This window comes from Hipposideros armiger, unplaced genomic scaffold (assembly GCF_001890085.2).
Source record: "Hipposideros armiger isolate ML-2016 unplaced genomic scaffold, ASM189008v1 scaffold_179, whole genome shotgun sequence".
NCBI classification, from domain to species: domain Eukaryota; kingdom Metazoa; phylum Chordata; class Mammalia; order Chiroptera; family Hipposideridae; genus Hipposideros; species Hipposideros armiger.
This window is the reverse complement of record NW_017731529.1, coordinates 884,232-904,710: the sequence shown is the minus strand read 5'-3', so window position 1 is coordinate 904,710 and position 20,479 is coordinate 884,232. Positions and strand designations below refer to the sequence as shown.

The 20,479-nt window shown below is 37.4% G+C and overlaps 1 protein-coding gene across 1 annotated transcript in view; it reads right to left on the bottom strand.

The window, feature by feature from the left end:
* Positions 1–3,345: 3,345 nt before the first annotated feature.
* Positions 3,346–20,479, bottom strand: part of CWC27 (CWC27 spliceosome associated cyclophilin) — a 177,958-nt gene continuing 160,824 nt past the window's right edge. The window contains exon 15 of the mRNA XM_019652416.1: positions 3,346–3,777. Within this exon, the coding sequence (XP_019507961.1) occupies positions 3,615–3,777 (163 nt within the window). The 3' untranslated portion in view covers positions 3,346–3,614. The remainder of the gene's footprint in view (positions 3,778–20,479) is intronic.

Below are 20,479 nucleotides of genomic sequence, written 5' to 3'. Positions count from 1 at the left end.
TATTCTAAAAACAACAGCAGCAGACCATTCATCTCCTCACACTTTTTAATGACCTTGTTCTATGGTGTCCCCATTTTTAGACGCAGCAGATGCATTACTGTTTGGCCTCATAGCAAACAGAAAGCAGAGGCCATGTGACAATGTGCGTTTTGGTAGTATACCATGAAAAAATTCTAGAGAGCACACATGAAATTAATATAAAATAATATTGAAAGTCAACTGTAATTGGAAAATAAAAATTTTAAAAATTCTAGAGATCTGCTTTATTTCAACTACCTATTGAGGAAGGGGAGATCTAGGGTTAGTTTTAATTTTCACCTTGCCAACAGCTTCAACCAAAGTGAAAAAAAATGGTTTGTCAGAAAAGTGAGAAAAAAAACTGCCAGTTGCTTTTTTCTTTGCTCTCCAAAATGTCTAGTGTTGTCACAGACAATGAATAAGAATGCTAACCGATTTTACTGTTTCAGGATAACATCCCTACCTGGGGCAAGACACATAAAAGAAAAATAGGCACAAATAAATATCAAATTAGAATGAACTACAAGGCTAATTTTCTTACATGTTTTCATTTTTTTTTTGTCTTTAAACTGACTGGTTTTGCAATTCATATTGCCCAAACATGTTCCTGAGACATTTCCAAAAAGACTTTACTCTAAGCACATTTAAGACCATATTTAACAGATAATTTAACTACATTCTTAAGCTTTTAAAAATTGTTATTGCTATTATTTAAGTTCAAAGTGAATTTGATTACCATGGTGAAATTCTTCCGATTCTAATCAATAAAATTCTAATCTCTGTGGAATTTCAGATCTTTCTGCTCCCTGCATGATAAAGAGCATTCAACCAACCTGAGGGTTTAATTTTGTCATTCAGTTATCTTTTTAAACCTACAAATATTATTCTTCTGGTCTGTGTTCTGGAAACCTGTGGTTTCCTCTGTCCTTGAGACAGTACCACACTGGGAAAGGTGATTTGAGGAGGAACGATGAGAAACCTATTGGGTACTTGAATACAAACAAGTCTAGTTGTAACACATTTCATAATAACTGACAAGAGACTGTGAGCTTGGAAAACAAAATTTTGCTTTGTGAGTATCTGTAATGTAACTGATACTACAATTTTGTGATGAGGGGAAGATAGGGCACACTTCCAAACACTGGCTTATTTTTTGGTGGCTTTGAGTCTGATCACCCTGCATTTGAGTGGGTTGACATCTCCATCCTGTCCCTCTCTTCCTTTTTGAAATTTTCTCCTGCTTCCTGAAGCAAAAACAAAGGGTTCTTGTTAGTATTAGGAGTCCTGTCTTCTCACCTCAAGTTCTCAATGTGAGTATAAAGAAGAAAATATGATATACATCAGGCATACCCAAATGTATAGAGAACACTTTGAGGATTGAGTACCCATCATCTACCTTAAGACATAAAACATTACAAAAAGCAAAGCTCCCTCTCTGTTTCTGCCTCCTCAGAGGTGACCACTGTTTCCATACATTTCATATTTTTGCTATATATGTGTACATCCACAAACAATATATAATATGTTGCATGTTTTAAGTTTTCATATAGATGGTCTCTTTTTTACACAATTTTTTTTTAAAAGATTTTATTGGGGAATTGGGGGAGGGAAACAGTTAAGTTGCTGTCCTTTTGTTTCAGTCTAGTTGTGGAGGACGTTGCTTCACTGGCCCATGTTGGTATTATCATTGCGCTCTTCCCGAGTGGGGCAGATTGGTCGCCGAGCCCTGGGCGGTGGCTCACGGCGGCTTTTGGCAGCTCACTCCAGCTGCCGGCCACTCACGGTAGCTTTACATCAGCCCACTGCAGCCCCACTGCAGCCTCACTACAGCCTACTCTGTTGCCGGCGACTCACGACAGCTCAGCTCCAGGTAGACCTGTTGTTCACCATCTTAGCTGTAGAGGGTGCAGCGTCACTGGCCTTCATGTGGGATCTGAACCAGGGCCTTGCTGCTCAGAGCTGGCATCCCAAGCCAGCTGTTAACCAACATGCCACTTGGCTGGCCTACGATTTTTTTTTTTAATATATGTATGTGTACCATTAACTTTATTTATTTATTTATTTAACTGGGGAACAGTGTGTTTTCCCAGGACCCATCAGCTCCAAGTCAAGTAGTTGTTTCAATCTAGTTGTGGAGGGTGCAGCTCAGTGGCCTGTGTGGGAACGGAACCGGCAACCTTGATGTTATGAGCACTGTGCTCTAACCAACTGAGCCAACCATCTGCCCCTTTCACATGATTTTTAAGATAAGCTAATGCATATAGATCTGGTTTCTTGATCTTCACCAATACAAGGTATTTGACAGTATGGCTTATACAACAGCTTATTTATCCATTTTTTGGCTGATGCTTCAATTATATCCAGGACAGGTCTCTTTTAGCAATGTGAGCATTTTTTTAAGGTACAGACCTAGGATTAGCATATTTGAATCATGGATATGCACATCTTTAACTTCACTAGCTACTGCCAATCTCCAAAGATTGAATCACCAGCCGTGAGGCCAGCAGTCTAATAAGCCCTCTGGGTTCAAAGTTTCAGATTCATTTGTCTAGAAGCGGGTGGTGGTGGGAAGAGCAAGAACTTGCATTTCTCACCCGTCCCCAGGTGAGGCTGCTGCTGCTGTAGTGTAGTGTCTGGGACTACATTTTGAGAACAGCGCTCTAAAGAAAACCTGCTGGATCTCATTTTGAAAGAGAGAGCTGATGAGGCACTATGTGAAAAGCTGTGGCTGGAGGTTTCACTCGGTAACTGAAAGTTAGCCTGTGGTATACTTTTAGCATTCGGATTCCAGAAAAAAACTGACTAAATGCAGATCATATACAGTAAGTAACCAGAATGAGTAATTGTCATGAAATGCTCAATTCTTAATGAGTTCTGCCAGATTGGGACCTCTGCTGTGCTCCTGTCATTGCTGTGTCGAGAGGGCAGAGTGGGCAGGTTGCCCTGTGCCAGGCCAGGGTGCGCACGGAGCTTGGCTGACAGTATATGTTGGTGTCTTGCCTGCACCCATACAGCCCAGGCATTAGCCCACATGCAGGAGTGGGTGTTCTCCCTGGGGTTCCTCAAGACTGAAGGCATGGGCTACTGAGCCTAACTAATTGGGCTATTTTTAGATATTTATATGCAAAACAAAAAATCAATCTTTATCTTATACAATTTAAAAAATAATATTCCAAAGTTACAATAGTACTGCGATAACAGAATGCTGGGGAGATTTTCCTCATATATTCTTTCTTCAAGAGCTTCTTATAAAAAACCTTGAAAAGGAAGCCTTCACATATTTTAACAGTAAGAAGACATAAACAGGCTTGCACAGTCTGCAAACGGTTAACATGAAAACTGGAAGGAAAGTGATTTTATTTCAGATTTAGCCATACAAAAGGTCAATTAGGGAGAAAAGCATGTACTGGTAACAAAAAGCATTTGCTTATGTCATTCCACAATTTACATAACAAGATAACTGTTCTCCAAAAGCAGACAACAGGTTCAAAAATACTTCTTTTCACACCCTGAAGTGATGGTGTTGGGAGCGATGACTGTTCTAAGGCCTTTTACTGCAGGCACTTTCAGCTAGTTCTGGTATCATTACTCTCATTCTATCTTCTTTCTTTTTTCTCTCTCATCAGCTTTTTGCTTTCTTCCCTTCTTCTTTTATTCACTGGGTTCCGAGGATCATAGATTTCAAAAGTGTCTGAGTCTTGCATGCTTGCATCTTTCACTTTTCTGCTTTTATCCTCAAACTGAAGTACATGCGACATCCTAGAGGGAGAGAGATGGTTCAGTGATTTTGGCATGAGAGCTGCAAGTGGAAACTGTATACGACACTATCCCTGGCAGGATGTGCTCTAAGGGCACAGAGCGCAAAGATGGGCTTATTGTTTACTGGTGCTTGGACCACACGGAAACCAACTTCTCAGAAAACACACAAATTTGAAAAACATGTCTGGAGTTTGTTCTGTTGGCTTGAATTTCTAGTAGTGAGTCTCTTTGCCTCATTCTTCATTTGAAATTCCTTCCCTGATGGGAGGTTAAAAGAGTTCTACCCTGAAGTGCTTCTTAAACTAAACTCAGAAAACATTCAGCCAGCTCCCTTTAAAGAGCGAACTTAACTTGACCAGAGTAAGCCAGGTTGCAGAGCAAAACTCCTGACAATAAACCAGCCCAATATGATTTTTTGTTGTTGTTTCAGTGGTTAAATGGGTCAAGAGTAGGGAATGTGTCAAGAAAATTCTTATTCAAATGGTCTTATGACTCCCTTTTCTGTGGCGTTGCTGGGTTAAAAAGAATTTTTTTTTTTGTTTTGTATAAAAGGAAACTAAGCTTTTGGCACAGCTCCATCGACTAATTTCCTCCTCTTACTGTTGATTACAACAAATCTAACCATCCTGCTTTCCTACTTTATCAAATGCTCACTGGTCTTAAGGTATCAACATGTGCTTGAATCCTAAGTGGTCCTAAGCCGGCTATCCTTAGCAACCAGGGAAATATGCGAGTGATTAGCTCTGCCCCCACTAGGAGGTGTTAGGAATAAATGGGGATGTCAAAAGACCAGATTTCAGGGAAGCTGAATGAATTTGGAAAGAGAAAAGTTCAGTTTTTTCTTTGTATAAATAAAACTACTAAGGCTATCCCCCACTAATGATTCGAGCAATTTTTAAAGTAGGCATGCCCAGTGCTTTTCTTTATCACAGCAGATAGGGCTGAATCGCCTGCAGGATTAACACTCCGCATATACCAGCTGTAACTTTTAGACGAAACCCAAATATTACAGTGATTTCTTTTTCTCTGCAGTAGCACAAATGCTGAGTGAAGTTTACTTATGTGACAAACTCCCAAGGATACACTCAGATTTTAAAGAATCCTAAAAAGATTCTGGGCGAGAAATAAAATGTTATAATATCAGTGATACTACAGTTACTAATGGTTCAGTGGCTACTGTTCACCAGGTTAACAAGTTGAGTCTTCCTACCATTCCCATCCCTTCTATCCCAGATAAAGCTTATTGGAATGCAGTGTGTACCAGTGATATTATATGGATGACCTGGAGTCCACTTTAATTTGCTAAATGAGGTAAATCACATTCACATTTCTATAGTTTATTATTAATAAAACATTATTTGCATCAAATTCATTACTGGTCTCAATAATACATACACATGCCCTCTCACACATGAGAACTGTTGCCTTTTTATACTTCCTGTTGCTTTAGTGAACACCCTGATTTAGAAAGTGCATCATAGTATCATTGCTTATTTATTATAGATGGATTCCTTAGATTCTGATTTTCTGGTGCTGTCAATTACCTACAGTGTTTAAGTATTAGCTCCTGAGAAGAAAACAACCCCCAATTCCTAGAAAAAAAAGACTGGTTATTCTACAACCTTGGTAATGAGTGACTACTAGAACCAGTTTGAAACACAATTAAACTGGATTTAATCAATTAATGGTGATTTGCCTAGGCCTAAATGATCAGTGACAACTCACTTCAGGAAATACCCCTCTGAAAGCCAGCTAATCAGTGACAGCCTTATGCTTTTGAGAGCTGGCCAGTGGCCGACTCACTCTAGTGAACATGCTCCCGAAAGCCAGCCAATCGCTGACAGTCTCCCGAATAATGCGGCTTCTGAAGCTGATGTCAACCCCTCGACAATCCCTAACCCCCAAATTTATATAAAGATTTGCAACCTGCTTTGCTCAGAAAGACTGTACCTAAAAGCATAGCTCTCCCTGACTTCAGTAAGTAATCAATTCAGCCTTTTGTTTTAGATTTGAATAGGTGGTCTTTTTCTTTGACACTTCTTATAATCTGTGCTGCATTTCCCACAAAATGCACTTTTTAGAAAATTTCAAATGTATTACAATTGTTCAGAACCAAGTTTAGCAGCGTGGCAAGACTGTCGTGTTAAAAGTCCTTCACTGCCCAGCACGGGGAGCAGCCCCTGCTGCATCGCAGGAAGCGCTTAGCAACTTTCCAAGCAACTCATGTGCAGACACCTAAGCCAAAGCCAGGGAGGAGCTGGAAGCATATGCCCTTTAAAGTAATTTTATTCAATACTCCTACATTGATATCAAAAAAACAAAAACTGCATTTCAGTTAACCTATTAATACCTTTTCATATATGCATTCTTCTATTTAAAAAATTATCCCTTTTTCTACCCTAAAATACTGATGGGTTTTGTGTAATATCTATTTCTAATAAGGTCTTATCCATGTTTCAAAATGACTTTACCAGAATTTGTCAATTAAAACCATAAAAGGCAACTTCCTCCTTTCTATGCCATGAGAGAATCTTGCAACGATTGGATTTAGTTGGCTCTAGTATAAGAAATGACATCTAGACATGTGAACCACAGCACAAAGTCCACAGAAAAAATAGATTTTCCTACAAATGTGAGAAAAACAGAGAGTCATAAATTAAAGTAGCTGTCTTTTTCAACTGTTTGTTTCATACACCACTGCACTAAACAAGTCCAACACTATGATTAATACCAAAGCTAAACCCAGAGGAAAGAAGGGGCGATCAGCTGACAAATGATTTCAGCTTTAATATCATAATACTTAGCATGGCTGGTTACTCAGCAATAATATTTAATCTTTAATAGAAATAAAAGCATAATCAAAATGCTTCACCCATTTATCTTTCAACATGCTTCAATCACTTCATTTTAAAAAGCAAACAAAACAGCTCTTACGATTTTCGGCATAATAAACTCCTGACCTGTGTGCCTCCATAAATCACGACTGCATGAACTGAAAGCATGCCCACACTTTACAGTCTCCTGTGAGAATACACATGCGGAGTTATAATACAGACTTAATTCGAGTACATCAGGGTCTGGTAGTTTACAATCTTGTATGTACCAATAACTCAATACTATCCACTCTGTGGCTGGTCATGGAACTGGCCCAACAAGAGCAGTGAATATTTTGGAATTAAGTACACCCTGATCATTTACATATGAAAATTTTAGAATTTGTTCACTTGAAGGCCAAGACAAAAATTTAGTTCCGATTAATAAAAAGTTTTATATAAGCTCCATTTCTCAATAAGAACACTGATGTTAGTGTGTCATAGAAATATGGAGGCTTATCGTTTTCGTAGAGGTTATGTTTGACAGGTAAGGGTTTTTTTTTTTTTTTTTGGTATAAGACTGTGGGATTATAAACAAAAGAAAATACCCGACTCTTTGAAAAGTATCTGGACACTGATTTGACATCCAGTTTTTAAAGTTCTCACACAATTGTGAAATAGGTTGCGATCTGACAGCAGTTACTAGTAATGGGGAATGCTAGAGAGGTACTCATTCTCAGACATATAGTAAGTAACTCAAAATAGAATACCAATATTAATAACTTACTTCTGACTGAAATGTGTTTAAATTATTTATGCTTATATAATGAAAAATCTTTTTCACTGGGAATTCTATAAACCACATTTTCCCGTTTTCAAGTCTCCCTAATTTAGGAACTTACAACCCAACCCTTAAATTGTTGTAAGTATCCCATCCGTTCCACAATTGTACTGTTTCTTCTTCTCATCATCCAAAGGTTCTAAAATAATCTTTCTTACATATTTCTTTTATAGCATTCCTTTGAGCAGGAACTATCGTCTATTGTGTAGACGATACAGCCTGACCCTTAAAACCCTCGAACAACTGGATCTTCCTACCTCACTGACCTTATTTCGTTTCTTTCATTAGCTCTCAACATTTTGTAATTGCCTGTTTACTTAATTGAGAGCAGACTGTCAGTTATTCCAGACGGTTTGAGTCTTGTTCACAGTGGTGTTCCCAGTGCCAAGAATGGTGACTTGTGTTGTGCATCAGTGCCCTCGGCCCCTTTGTGCTGGCCAGGCCTACTGTCTGTACTGGCTGGTTTGCTAAACTAACACTTGACCCTCCTTTTGTGGGCGGGGGCTGTCCTTTATTTCTATGGTCAGCTTCTAAAATGTCTAACGGGCTCTGCAGAGTCTTCTGCTTGGTACACGCACACCTTCTCAGGGCCTTTCATATCTCAGCATATGCTGAGTGTGGCGTTTCCACCACACTCCAGTGAGTGGCGGCTGGTTTTTACTCCTTGGAGACTTGCATTGGGAGCATGCCCTCTGTTCTCCATTTCCCCTGGCACCTAATGCAGAGCTAGACAGGAGGTGTCTTAAAGCAATGTTTCTCAAAGTCTAATCCTAGAGCCCTGTACAAAATATAGGTTGCACCTTAGAATCAACTGGGTCGTTCTGAAAACTATCAGTGCCAGACCTCCACCTCCAGAGGCACTGATTCCATGGTCCCAGGATGGGACCCCAGCCTCAGTGACTGAAAATGTTTTCTGGGTCATTTTAAAATACAGCCAAAGTTAAGACCTGTGCACTAACTTGAAGAATCTTTACACTTTCAGATCGATTGATTTCATTAGCCATTTGTTCTGGTCCCTTCAAAGATGAAGAATGGATGCGTCCTAATGACAAACAATTCACATACTTGAAGAAGCTTAAGTGGCCTCTGAGCCAATTATTTTAATTGAATAATCTCAAGTGTATTATCCATTTTTTATATATGGTTTGAGGATCAGGCAAGGAGCTAGATTCAATTATTCATTCAACAAACATCTGAGTGTTGTTTACATGTGAGACCCAATGTCAGACAGCAGGGACACAAAGCCAAATGTGACCCGAGTCCTGCTCTCCTAAAGTGAACAGTGCATTAGGGAGATGAACACACAGTCACCAGAACAAATGCATATTTTGGAACTGTCTGCAAAGTATAAGGCAACAACAATAAGAGTGTCCATTGATAGCACTCTACAAAAAGCTTTCACACGCTGTCTGGTATTACCTTTACAATAACTGTACGGGCTAGGCAGGAAAGATGTTGTTATCAGCCCCATTTCACAGGAGATCTGCAAGATTTGTGGTCAAGAAACTTATAGCTGGTAAGCAGTTGGCCAGATACTTTCCTGAATGTCTTCAGAGGGAACAAACTTTCATCTCATGAAGATGGATTTAACTTTAGGAATAAATCAAAGTTAACTCAGTGCTAAGTCCAGTGTGTAGGATAAAAACAACTCAACCAACAAAAAAAATAAAAACAAACCAACATCAGACTGGGTAGTGCTTACTTTGGAATACAAAATTTAAAAATGCAGCTATAAAGAGATAAGAATGATTATTTGTGTGGCTACCAGGCTGGTTTTTAAAGCAGTTCCAAAAATGTCTTGAGCAACATGGAAGCATTTTTGTGAAAAGGTACCTCTCTTTTAGGTGAACACTTGCTTAAAAACAAAGAAACATTAATTTTCACTGTCAATTTTGATCCCCGTATTGCCTTTAGTCAGCGCTCTCTGGAATCTCAGTCCCAGTTTCTCCTAATACTTCCTAAAATGAGGATGCTAGGTAGGGACATGCCATTCGGCTGGAGGTCCAAGAGGGCAGAGCCTAGGGCCCATGTGTGGTTACTGATGATATCCAGTGTGTGTGTGGTGTGTGTGTGTATGTGTGTGTGAAAAATGCAGATCCAGCCATGAAAACGCTCCTGTTCTAAATCCTTCAGTGGCTCCTCACTGCCTACACAGTGAAACCCACATTTCTTATGTAGCCTTTATAATTTGTTTTTTGCTCCCCTTGTCAAGCTCCTATGTTACCTTCCTCCATCACATCTTATGCTCCAGGCATCCCCAATTATTTGCAGTTTCCTGAACAAAAACTGCTCTCTCCTGCCTCCTTGCTGCCTCTCTATGGCGATATGCTTCTGCTCTCTGTCTCATTAGCTGAGGCGTCATCCCCTCTGGGATCCCTGATTCCTCTCCTGGCCTGTCATGTTCTTTTTCCAGCAGGGTCAAGGCGCTCTTCTGGACAATGCTTTAGTTTAGTCTCCCTTGTGGGACTGCAGTCGGCTCCATTTTATTGGCCTTTGTACCAGCGCCAGTCACCAATGCTGGGGAAGAAGAGTGCCCTCAATAAATGTCTGCTGAATAAATAAATGGTTCTCGGTTGCCAGTCACCCTAAAACCTTTGGTTAGAATTCTGGTTTTGTTCACCTTTCTCCTTAATATTAATACATAATTCCAAATTATTTAGCGGTTATGTTTATAAGCCCTTGAATTTTCCAGGTAAGTACTCCGCAATACCAGAGAAAAGGCTAATACTCAAAAAGCTAAAACAAAGTATCTCCATCACCACTAATTCTACGCTATGAAAAGCTAACACTTATCTTTCTCAAGTGGGCCAGTGACAGTGCCTAATAATTGACATTTGTCTCCCATACACTTAGTCTCTGTGAAGTATGGGGCAGGGAGAAATGTATATATTGTCCTCAGACAGCCTTCTTCTACTGGATTTGCCATTCTTTGTGAAATTCATCCACATAATTTGTTTTTAGTAAACTGTGTCAATAGCTTCCCATTTCTGCATTCAGTTAGAATTCTCAAAGAAACCCCACTACATAACTCTATGGGACGATGGATTGGAAGCTTAAGTGATCTGGTTTAAGTTTTTTTTTTGGGGGGTGGGGCAGGAAGAGCTTGAAAGGAGATTTGTATTTGAGAAGCAAAAACAGTCTTTTTTGTTTTTAAAGAAAAATCTCAGCAAGACAAAACAATTTTCAAGTTTTGCCCACATTTGACGCTTTGAAGGACCACACTCTGCTCTGTAGCGCAGACACAGAGGGCCGCAGAGGACGCTGGTCACGGCCCTGCTCTGGAATGCCCCGCCTCTCCTTGCCCACTGGTCTGTCCCCTGTCCGTTCAGAGCCCAGTTTAATTCCCATTTCCTCCTAAAAGTCTCTTAGGGGCCTCAGGACCTGCTCTCGCCTTTGCCTTTCAGTACCACTTTCTATGGAAATTTTGGTGGATTGTAGTCAGAAGGCCTGGGTTTGAGGTACAACCCAGTGACTAAAGGTTTCTGTAGGGAAGTCACATTGCTTTTCAGGCCTCTGGTTCCTCATCTGGGAAGAGGGCATGGTAATATGCACCCTGCTTTCCTCACAGAGTTAGAATGAGTTTCAAGCATCATGCCTGCAACAGTGTGGTCCAAACACTTGTCATCATTTCAATTTATTTTGCACTTTGTGTTACATATAAACTGTGCTTGCATAACTGTTTATTATTTTTATAATATTCTGTTATACTGCAAGCCTTTTTCAAAGTGTTTTCAGGTACATCATCATACACACATAACTTATTTGATCCTCCTAACTCTGGAGGCTTATACCTATTATTATGTCCCATCTATACTAGACCATAAGCCATTCAAAGGGCAGAAACTACTTATAGGATCAAAGAATTATAAAAATTCTATTTTTCCAACTTTTATAGCATGATTAACATAGTCACGGTTTTGCGTGCCTTTTCTTTGTGCAAAGTACAATAATCCTGAGAAGAAGATAAAACAAAAAAATGACCTGTAACTCCATAGCTCATCAATAACTGCTGTAAACAGACACATGGTTTCCTGTACTTTTTCTATGGTTATGTCTGTATGTCTGTAGGTAGTATGTGTGTGTGTATATCTACATCTATATCTATATCTATATATATGTATACACGTATATATGTATATATTTAAGGTATCATAATGTATATATTTTAAAATTGCTTTTCATACCCAAGTACACCACATTTTTTACATGCATAACTATACTTCTACATCATTTTATTCTTGTGTAGTATTTGAACCTGTAATTTACTCAATCCCATATTGTAGGATTCTTAGGCTTGTTCAACTTTTCAACTTTATAAACAATGCTGCAAATAATATCTATGTGAATAATAAATATTTGGATTTTTAAATTTGTAGTAATTTTTTTTTGGCTCGTCTCAGCATTCTTTCTTTTGGTATCATCGTTCTTTTCCTTTCAGAAATAATCTTTTCCAACTCTCAGTCCATGTGGTTGAAGTGTGATAACACCCCCTGTCCTTGTCCCAGGAAGGGGACACTTGGTAGAGGCCTGTCCAGAATAACCAGTGATTAGATCAGGGCATGGGCATTCAAACAGAATTGACTCAAGAAGTTTTTCTGAAACACTGGTTGGCCATAATGGAAACATATGCCTAGAGCACCTGGAGGCCATCTTTGCCACCCCCTGGAGGAAGCCTGCCTATAGATGTGGCCAACTGAGAAGAAAATGGAACAGGGGACAGGAAAAAGGGACACAGAGTCCTGACACTGGCTGAACTCGCTTGTAGCTCCATTCCTTAAGCTTCCCATGCTGATAAATTTCTCATTTTTGTTTAAGGTATTTGTATTATTTGTAATAGAGAATCCTTACTAATGTTTAGGATAAATTCCTACAGGTAGAAACCTTAGGACAAAGATTTGTGCTTTTTTAAGGCACTTTACGTATCTTGTCTTACTTCCCTTCAGAAAAGATATCCCATTTCACACGCTCATCATCTGAATGCCTTAATTTGCTTTGATTAACACAGTCAGATGATTTTTGTTTTCATTCTCCACCCCCGCTGGTTTTGGCTATTTGTATTTCTTCTTCTGTGATATATATGTTCGTGTTCTTTGTTCATTTAAAAAAATGGCACATTCATTCTTTTTCTTATACATTTGTGAGAATTCTTAGTATATTAAGAATATAAATCCTTATTCATTGCACAAATTGTGAACATCTTATGTAGTTTGTCATTTAATTTTGTTTTTTATGGAGTTTCATCTACCTGTCACCTTTCTTCCTCCCTGCACCCCTTCCTCTTTTCCTTCTTTCCTCCCTTCCATATAGAACTTTCCAATGTTTGTGAGCAGTCTCTTCCCTTACAGTCTGTCTTTAAAGTCATACTGAAGAAGTCTTTGCTCATCTTAAGACCATGTATATATTCACCTGTATTTTCTTCTAGCATTTTGTACTTCTTTTTTCACTTGCTAACCTTTTGTCAGTTTAGAAATTTCTTTTGGTATATCGGGTCCGATGAAGTTCTAATTTAATTATTTTCCCCAAATGGCTACCTAATTGTTTCAACTTTATTTGTTGAATAATGCACTCATTACTTTAATTATCATAATTTTGGCATCTGATGGGGAAAGAGCATTACCCTTTTACTACTTAAAAAAATATTTCTCAAAATTTATTTACTTTTTAAAATAGATTTTACTTTTAAGAGAGGTTTAGTTTTACAGAATATTAAGCAGATAGTAGAGTTCCCTTATACCCTTCAAACAAATTTTCCCGATTATTACTATCTTACATTAGTATGGTACATTTGTTACACTTAATGAACCAATATTGGTATCTTATTTTAAGTAGAGTCCATAGTTAATTTAGTTATAGTTAATTAACTATTTAGTCTATAGTTAATTTCTTAGTGTTATGGACTAGATTGTTCCCCCACCCCTTCATATGTTGGAAGCCCTAACTCCTAATGTAACTATATTTGAAGAGATAATTAAGATTTAAGGAGGTAATTAAGATTAGATGAGGTCATAAACTAGCCATATAGAGAACAATGATATTATCAACCCCAAATGTCACAACTATGTTTTCTTCTATGATTCTCAGTTCACTTTTGATACAATTTTGTTTAAAATTCTAGACATTTTCTTATGATTTCTAGAATATATTTATAAATACAATTGAACGATTCTTTCATTTCTGTATTCTAACTATCAAAATATAATATTTAAGTGAAAACATTATAAATTTTTAATTTTAGGACTTTTCTCCATCATGGATTACAAGTAACTTAGAATTCTCTTTTCACAAATGTTCAAAGCTCTCTAGGAATTAAGAAGATAAAGGTTTAAAGTATTAGCGTCTATAAAGAAAGAAGTGTGAATCTTTCTTCAACATGAAGTAGATAGTAGAGATGACAGTAATTCATATGAAGAGACAGATAGACAAAACATGAATGAGTCCAGAGATCAAAGTGTGTAAAAAAAAGTCTAGGAGAATAGGTCTCTGGCATTCTTTATGTCCAGCAGAGCAGCACAGCACATAGATGTCTGTGAGAAGCAGAAAGGGCTGAAGAGGAGAAAGAAATCAAGGAGGAAAAGTAAAAATGAAGGAAGACTCAAAATGGGAAACACAAACAGTGACTTAAAAAAAAATGCAGGCAGAAATGGCTAAACCTCAGAAGAGAGTTTAAAAATCGACAGCAGAAGAAAAATCGGAATAAGAAATTTAAAAATATTTGAATAAACAAAAATAAGTATAGGAAAACAGAGAATTAGGTAAACCAAGTAAGAATAAAATGGACACTGGCTTTTGAAAAAAGAAAACAAAGATAAAAACCCGTGGATTTTCTTTTACTGTTCACCATTAACATGCGAAAAGCTCCTTTGTTCTGAACTTTGAACAAATGTTAATATTTTTCCCTCAGTTTGGGGTTTCGAAAGCCAACTCTTAAAAATGACTTTTGGGGCTGGCTGAGTGGCGCGTTGGTTAAGAGCTGGCTTGGGGCACCGAGGGCCCCGGTTCGGATCCCACATATGAGGGCCAGTGACACTCCCTCTACAGCTAAGATGCTGAACAACAGCTCGACCTGGAGCTGGGCTGCCGTGAGTCGCCGGCGACGGCGTAGGCTGCAGCCCCTGTGGCAGTGGGTTGCCATGGGCTACCGTGTGTAGCCAGCAGCCAGCGTGAGTGGCCAGCAGCCGCTGTGAGCTGCCGTCCAGAAGCCAGGGACTCATCTGCCTCGCCCGGGAAGAGCGCAATGATGGTGCCAACTTGGGCCAGTGAAGCAACGTCCTCCACAACTAGATTGAAGAACAAAAGGACAGCAACTTTTCTGTTCCCTTTCTCCCAATTCCCCAATAAAAATCTTAAAAAAAAAGACTTTTGTTTCCCTCAATTAAAAAGAAGAAGAAATCCTCACATTTGGAGTGTCTTTAATAAATATTGAGTATTGTTGGAGCAAATGTGAAAGATGTAATTTTCAAATTATCTTCCGCAACATGGGAATAGTTTTTCAGCTTGTTTGCCTATCTAACATGCTTAAATAGTCAGCAAGACACAGGTGGAAAGATTTCAGAGCCTTTCCAGAATAAATCAGTAATATGAATTCTTACAACTGCCCTGGGTTTAAGCAACTGCTCAGCCAATAACATATAATCTATGGCCATAGAACTAACAAAACAACATGCAGAATATGGAGATCCCAAACAAAGGGCCTGTTGAGCAGCTGGGGTACATGGCTATCTGCCTGTCTCTCAAAACAAATCCATCAACAGAGCAAACTTACTTCCTTAATGTGAGAGAAACTTATTTCAGGGCAAACTGTATGAAAGAACAGTCAATGCAGAAGAGTTTTCTTCATTAAGAAGAAAAAAAGTTAGAAAAAGAGGTGACACTGGGGTTGAATAGAGGGCTTAAAATTAAAATAATAACCTTTCCAGGGTTAGCAACTCTGACAAGATCTATTCATGAAAGGACCACATTGAGCTTCTGCAGCATTATTTATACTCCTGTATAAAATGAACACACTAACTAGGGAACCTGGTGTATAATCATAGTTCTTCTTACTTCACTACCTTAGAACTTGGCTAAGAGAGAAATGAAAGCAAAATATTTACATTACACTGAGCTTACAATTCTGTTCTCCAAAGGGATGATATTCTTTTGCTTTCTATATAAATTGTACTTACAATTGATGCCCCCCCTTTTGTTTTTAGTACTAGCCTCAAGGGAAAAACCAATATTTCATTAATGATGCATTACTGTTCACTGTAAAAAGCTCAAATCTCAAATTTATTTTATTTCAGAATGTTAAGAATTATGATAGAAACTAACACTAACCATTGCAACTTATAATGGGTTAACCCAAGGAACGGTCATAAGAGGGCCGGTCGAGTGGCTCAGTTGGTTAAGAGCTAACTCAAGAGTGCGAGCTCTGAGCAACAGGGTCACGGGTTCCATTCCCAGCCCGAGCTGAGCTGCCACTGAGCTGCCAACAGGCAGGTGGTAGGATGGCTCAGCTAGAAAAAAAAGAAAAGGTCACAAGAAATGTCAAACATACAAATGGTGTAAATTCCAATCATCATCATAGTAGATCTACTGAAAGTAGTCAAATCTGGGGAAATAAATTCTTAAAAATATCAATGACAACACTGAAGATGAGAAAAACATTTATTGATCACTGATTGTTCTAGACACCCTGCTAAATCCTTTAAAAACAGCATCTCATTTAATCTACAAACTAATCTACCAGGAAGGTACAATCATTATCCCCAGTTTACATTTTAAGGAACAGGGTTAGAAACGTTAAATAATTTGCCCAAGATCACACAGCTAGTCATTTTCCAAGCTGGGATTCAAATTCTGGTCTGACTCCAAATCCCATAATCACAACCACTCTACTATTTATATTCCTATGAAAAATTATGAGTAAATGTGGCAGGAACTTCTTGTTCAAGTTATACAAATTTTTAAGTAACTTTTTGATTAGTAATACAAGGATTATAATATTAGGGATATGGACTTAAAATCTCCCATGATTTAAAGGGGGCTAGATAACTTTTGACCAAGAGTTAACAAAGTCCTGAAGTCACTTGTTTGGCCTTATTACTATAGATTAAAACAACAGCACTACTTTATTCGAAAAAATAAAAAAATATACAGGCTAGCTCAGTTAGAGAACTTGTTGCAATACAAAATCACAAATAAGAGATTATGTTTTCCAAAACAAATAGAATTAAACTATAGAGCCAAGCATGATTGTCTAATTTCTGAGATCTACAACTTCCTAGCTATGTATCTTGACCTAAGTTACTTAACTTTTCTCTGCCTCAGATTCTTCCCATATAATTTGGGCATAAGAATAATATCAAACCTACAGGTTTAAAAAAGATTGATTGGTGCTTTTAAAATGTTCATTAAAAGCTAGCTTCTTACTATAACTTTTATTTCTACTAAAAAACAGATCAAGCCCAACACTACTTATCATGGTCAACTGAATTAACTGTACACAAGGAACAGGCATTATTATTACATTTAACTTAATTATCTGCATTAATACCAGAGAGGAGAAAGGACATTAATAATTAAAAATGGCTGGTAGTAGAAAGATTATTAATGAATGTCTTCGGAAAAGGATTTTGTGGTTTGCATTTATATGTGGCCATTCTAGATGTCATGGGGATGCACATCAAATGAAATAAAAGTGAGAGGTTGTTGACTCTATGACTTTGTTAAACCTTTGTGCTTTTGTTCAGTACCAGAGATGGAAAAAATTCTGATTAAACTTCTCATAAAAATATTTATATACCTATACCAGAAAATGGCAATCAAATATCCTAGATTTTGTTCTTTTTTATTCCTTATGCTACTTATTTTCCATATGTGATCTTTTCCATGACTTTGAAGGTAGGGGGTTTGTCTAAAGACTGATTATTTCCTTTGTGGCACTAGGACTGCAATTCAGGTAGCAGCCACCTGTTAAATAATGGGGCCTTTTTATTGACTCCATGGTCAATTGTCTAAGCTTTTTCCAGGTGTGGTTAACTAACAGAAAATAATTACAGCACATTATCCCGCCACTTAAGCTTTAAAGGAAAAAATGTGTTGAACAATAAAGGCCCAACTTGCTTACCAGATATTATATTGCTACAATAATTTAGCAGTGAGGTATTGACACAGGAAAAGACAGAAAAATCCATGTAAGACAATGAAACTGACTGAAAAATACACATAAGACCTTATTCTATGATGAAGGACACGTTTAATATCAGTGGGGAAACACAGGATGATTTAATTGTGGCGGTTATCAATTAAAAAAATAGTTATAATATTAACCGAATAAAACACACCAAATAAATTCCAGATGGATTAAAGATGTAAATTAAAAATGAAAAACAAGACAATACAAATACTACAGAAAGATATAACTAGGTATTTATATAATCCTGGGATTATGAAGACCTAAAGAATGACACTGGGCAGAAAACATGGAGAAAAAGGTTGCCAGGTTTGGCAATGCAAATTTAAAACTCCACGTTAAAAACAAAAACAAAACAAAGACCTCCATAAACAAACTGTAAGGCAATGACAAACTGGTAAAAATATTTAAAACAAAAAAGAATATCCTTAATATCTAAGAGCATTTTTAAATCAACAAGAAATATATCATCACAGTAGACTACACAATTGACGGCTACCACCACAACAATAATAAAATAGAAATGGTCAATTAACATATTTAAAAGTTCAACTTTACCAGTAAACAAAGAAATACAAAATAATACAAAGTAGAAACTGGCAGAGATTAGTATATCTAAATCTGTTAACTGTGACATATGACAACAAATACATACTCACATAATACCTAGAGTAAGGAGGAACCAGCAACTTCATACATTGTTGGTACAGGTATAAATGAGTCAGCTTTCAGGAATTCAAGCTAGCAAAAATGTCATCGAAGACATACCTAGCTGACAGAAATCAGAGTGGCTGGGGGGATGGAAATGGCTGGAAAGGGGCACTCGAGAATCTGCTGGGTAATGTAAATGTTCTATATCTTGGGTTGGTGGGGTTTCCATGGGTGTATTCAGTTGTTAAAACTCATAAAAGTGAAGAGGTACCTTCAAATTGTGCATTTTCTTATATTTTAAATTATAGCTCAATTAAAAAAACATTTTAAAACACACTTAGCAGTTTAACTTCCTTTACCCTAAGGAAATAACATGAATTTACAAAATATTTAACTACTGGATTATTCACTGATGAAGGCTTATAATAATAAAAAAATACTAGACAAATTTTTCCATTCTTGGAAAAAGTATATATATAAATATATGAGGATAGTTAAAAGCATGAATGATGATTATCTGTGGAATATAAAATTACTAGGGATTTGCCCTTTCCTGTCCTTTTTAAATGTTTTATATCTCGAACATGTATTATAAACACAAATTAAGTTATCTGAAAAAATCAATATGACAATTAGTATTAATTTCACCTAGTAAGTCCATGAAAGAACATGACACATTATTTAAACTATGTACAAATGATGCATCATGTTTCGCTAAATTTCACCTGGAATCTTACCACTTGGGTTTTTCCATCCTGTTTTAAGCATCATTTAGCTTTCAGATATGGTTGAAGTGTCAGAGTGCTTGTTGATAATCTTTTGATTGCCTGTGTACAGTGGCAACTTTCATTGTGTACCGGCTTTGTTGTTATCTGGAACTACCATTGTGAAATGACTTTTTACTATATTGTGCTAATCCCAAGGACCCTTGCTCTTAAAACTTTCTTTCCAATAGAAATAAACTACTTATGCCTGCATAGCTTTTATCTGTTCCAAAATGCTGTCTGTTAAAAAGAAAGAAAATACAAAAGATTCTGGAGAGAGTCCACAATCCATGACTGTATATTCCCAACAGCAAAGGTAACGTTGTCTGCTCTGCTCCTTTCTGTATGATCGCTAAATTTATATTCACTAAACTCTGCAAACCTCAGTATTTTATAACCTGGAGTCAGCTAAACAACTGCTTTACTACATACACTTTTCTCTTTTTCTCAACAGATTTTAAAATAGAACCATTGAGCACTACTACCAAATTTAATGAATATACCGGGGTGCCAAAAAAATGTATACACATAACTTGTATTCATCTTTTGTTATCGGTATATATTATTAAAATTTTAATACAGTTTTTTCCTTTCTTAAAATGTGTGCACATTTTTTTGGCACCCTCTGTATATGCATTCCTTCTAGGTCACAGGTAACATAACTGATGTACGTTAACCTTCACCTTTTCTTTATATATTTTTCTTTGAGGTTATTACAAGAGGACTGTATAACTAACATTCTATTTAATTTACAATGTTTAGTTGGTGCTGCTTGAGTCATTTGTTAAACCTTACCAATACTATCCCAGTATCATGCACTCTCCCCCGTCTCTCACACCTAATATTTCCTGAGCACTGTCTAAAAGTCAGGTGCTATGTTGACTACTTTCCATGAATTATCTCACTTAATTCTAATAATAACTCAGAGGTAGGCATTGTTATCTGTACTTCACAGGTGAAGAGACTGAGGCTTGCAGGGGAGGCTGCTGGCTCAGGCCATTCAGGAGTCATTGTGAGAGCAGAGATTTGAACCTGGCAGTCTGCTTTATAATTAGGAGATAATCCAATATGTGGGGTTATGGAGAGCACCCACGATGGCGCATTTCTTTAAAAGTGTGGCAAGTACTCCAAAGATGAGAGTGGGTGATATATGTTGTAACCAGCTCCAGAAGATGGATATTATTTAGAATCAAAGGTCTCTGAAAGTCATGTTAATTTTTTTTCTTATCCTACTGATTATTATTTTATGATGAAATCACTGTTGGCAAAAGCTGGTGTTATGGAAGCAGCATGGGCTCTTATGTGTGAACGACAGCCTCACCATTTATTACTGTGTGATCGTGTACAAATAACCTAATTTCTTTGAGCCTCAGTATCCTCATTTATAGAATAAAAGTAATACTAAGTATCTGATGGAGTTGTAAGAAACAAATCTACCACAACTGGTCCTTAGCCTACG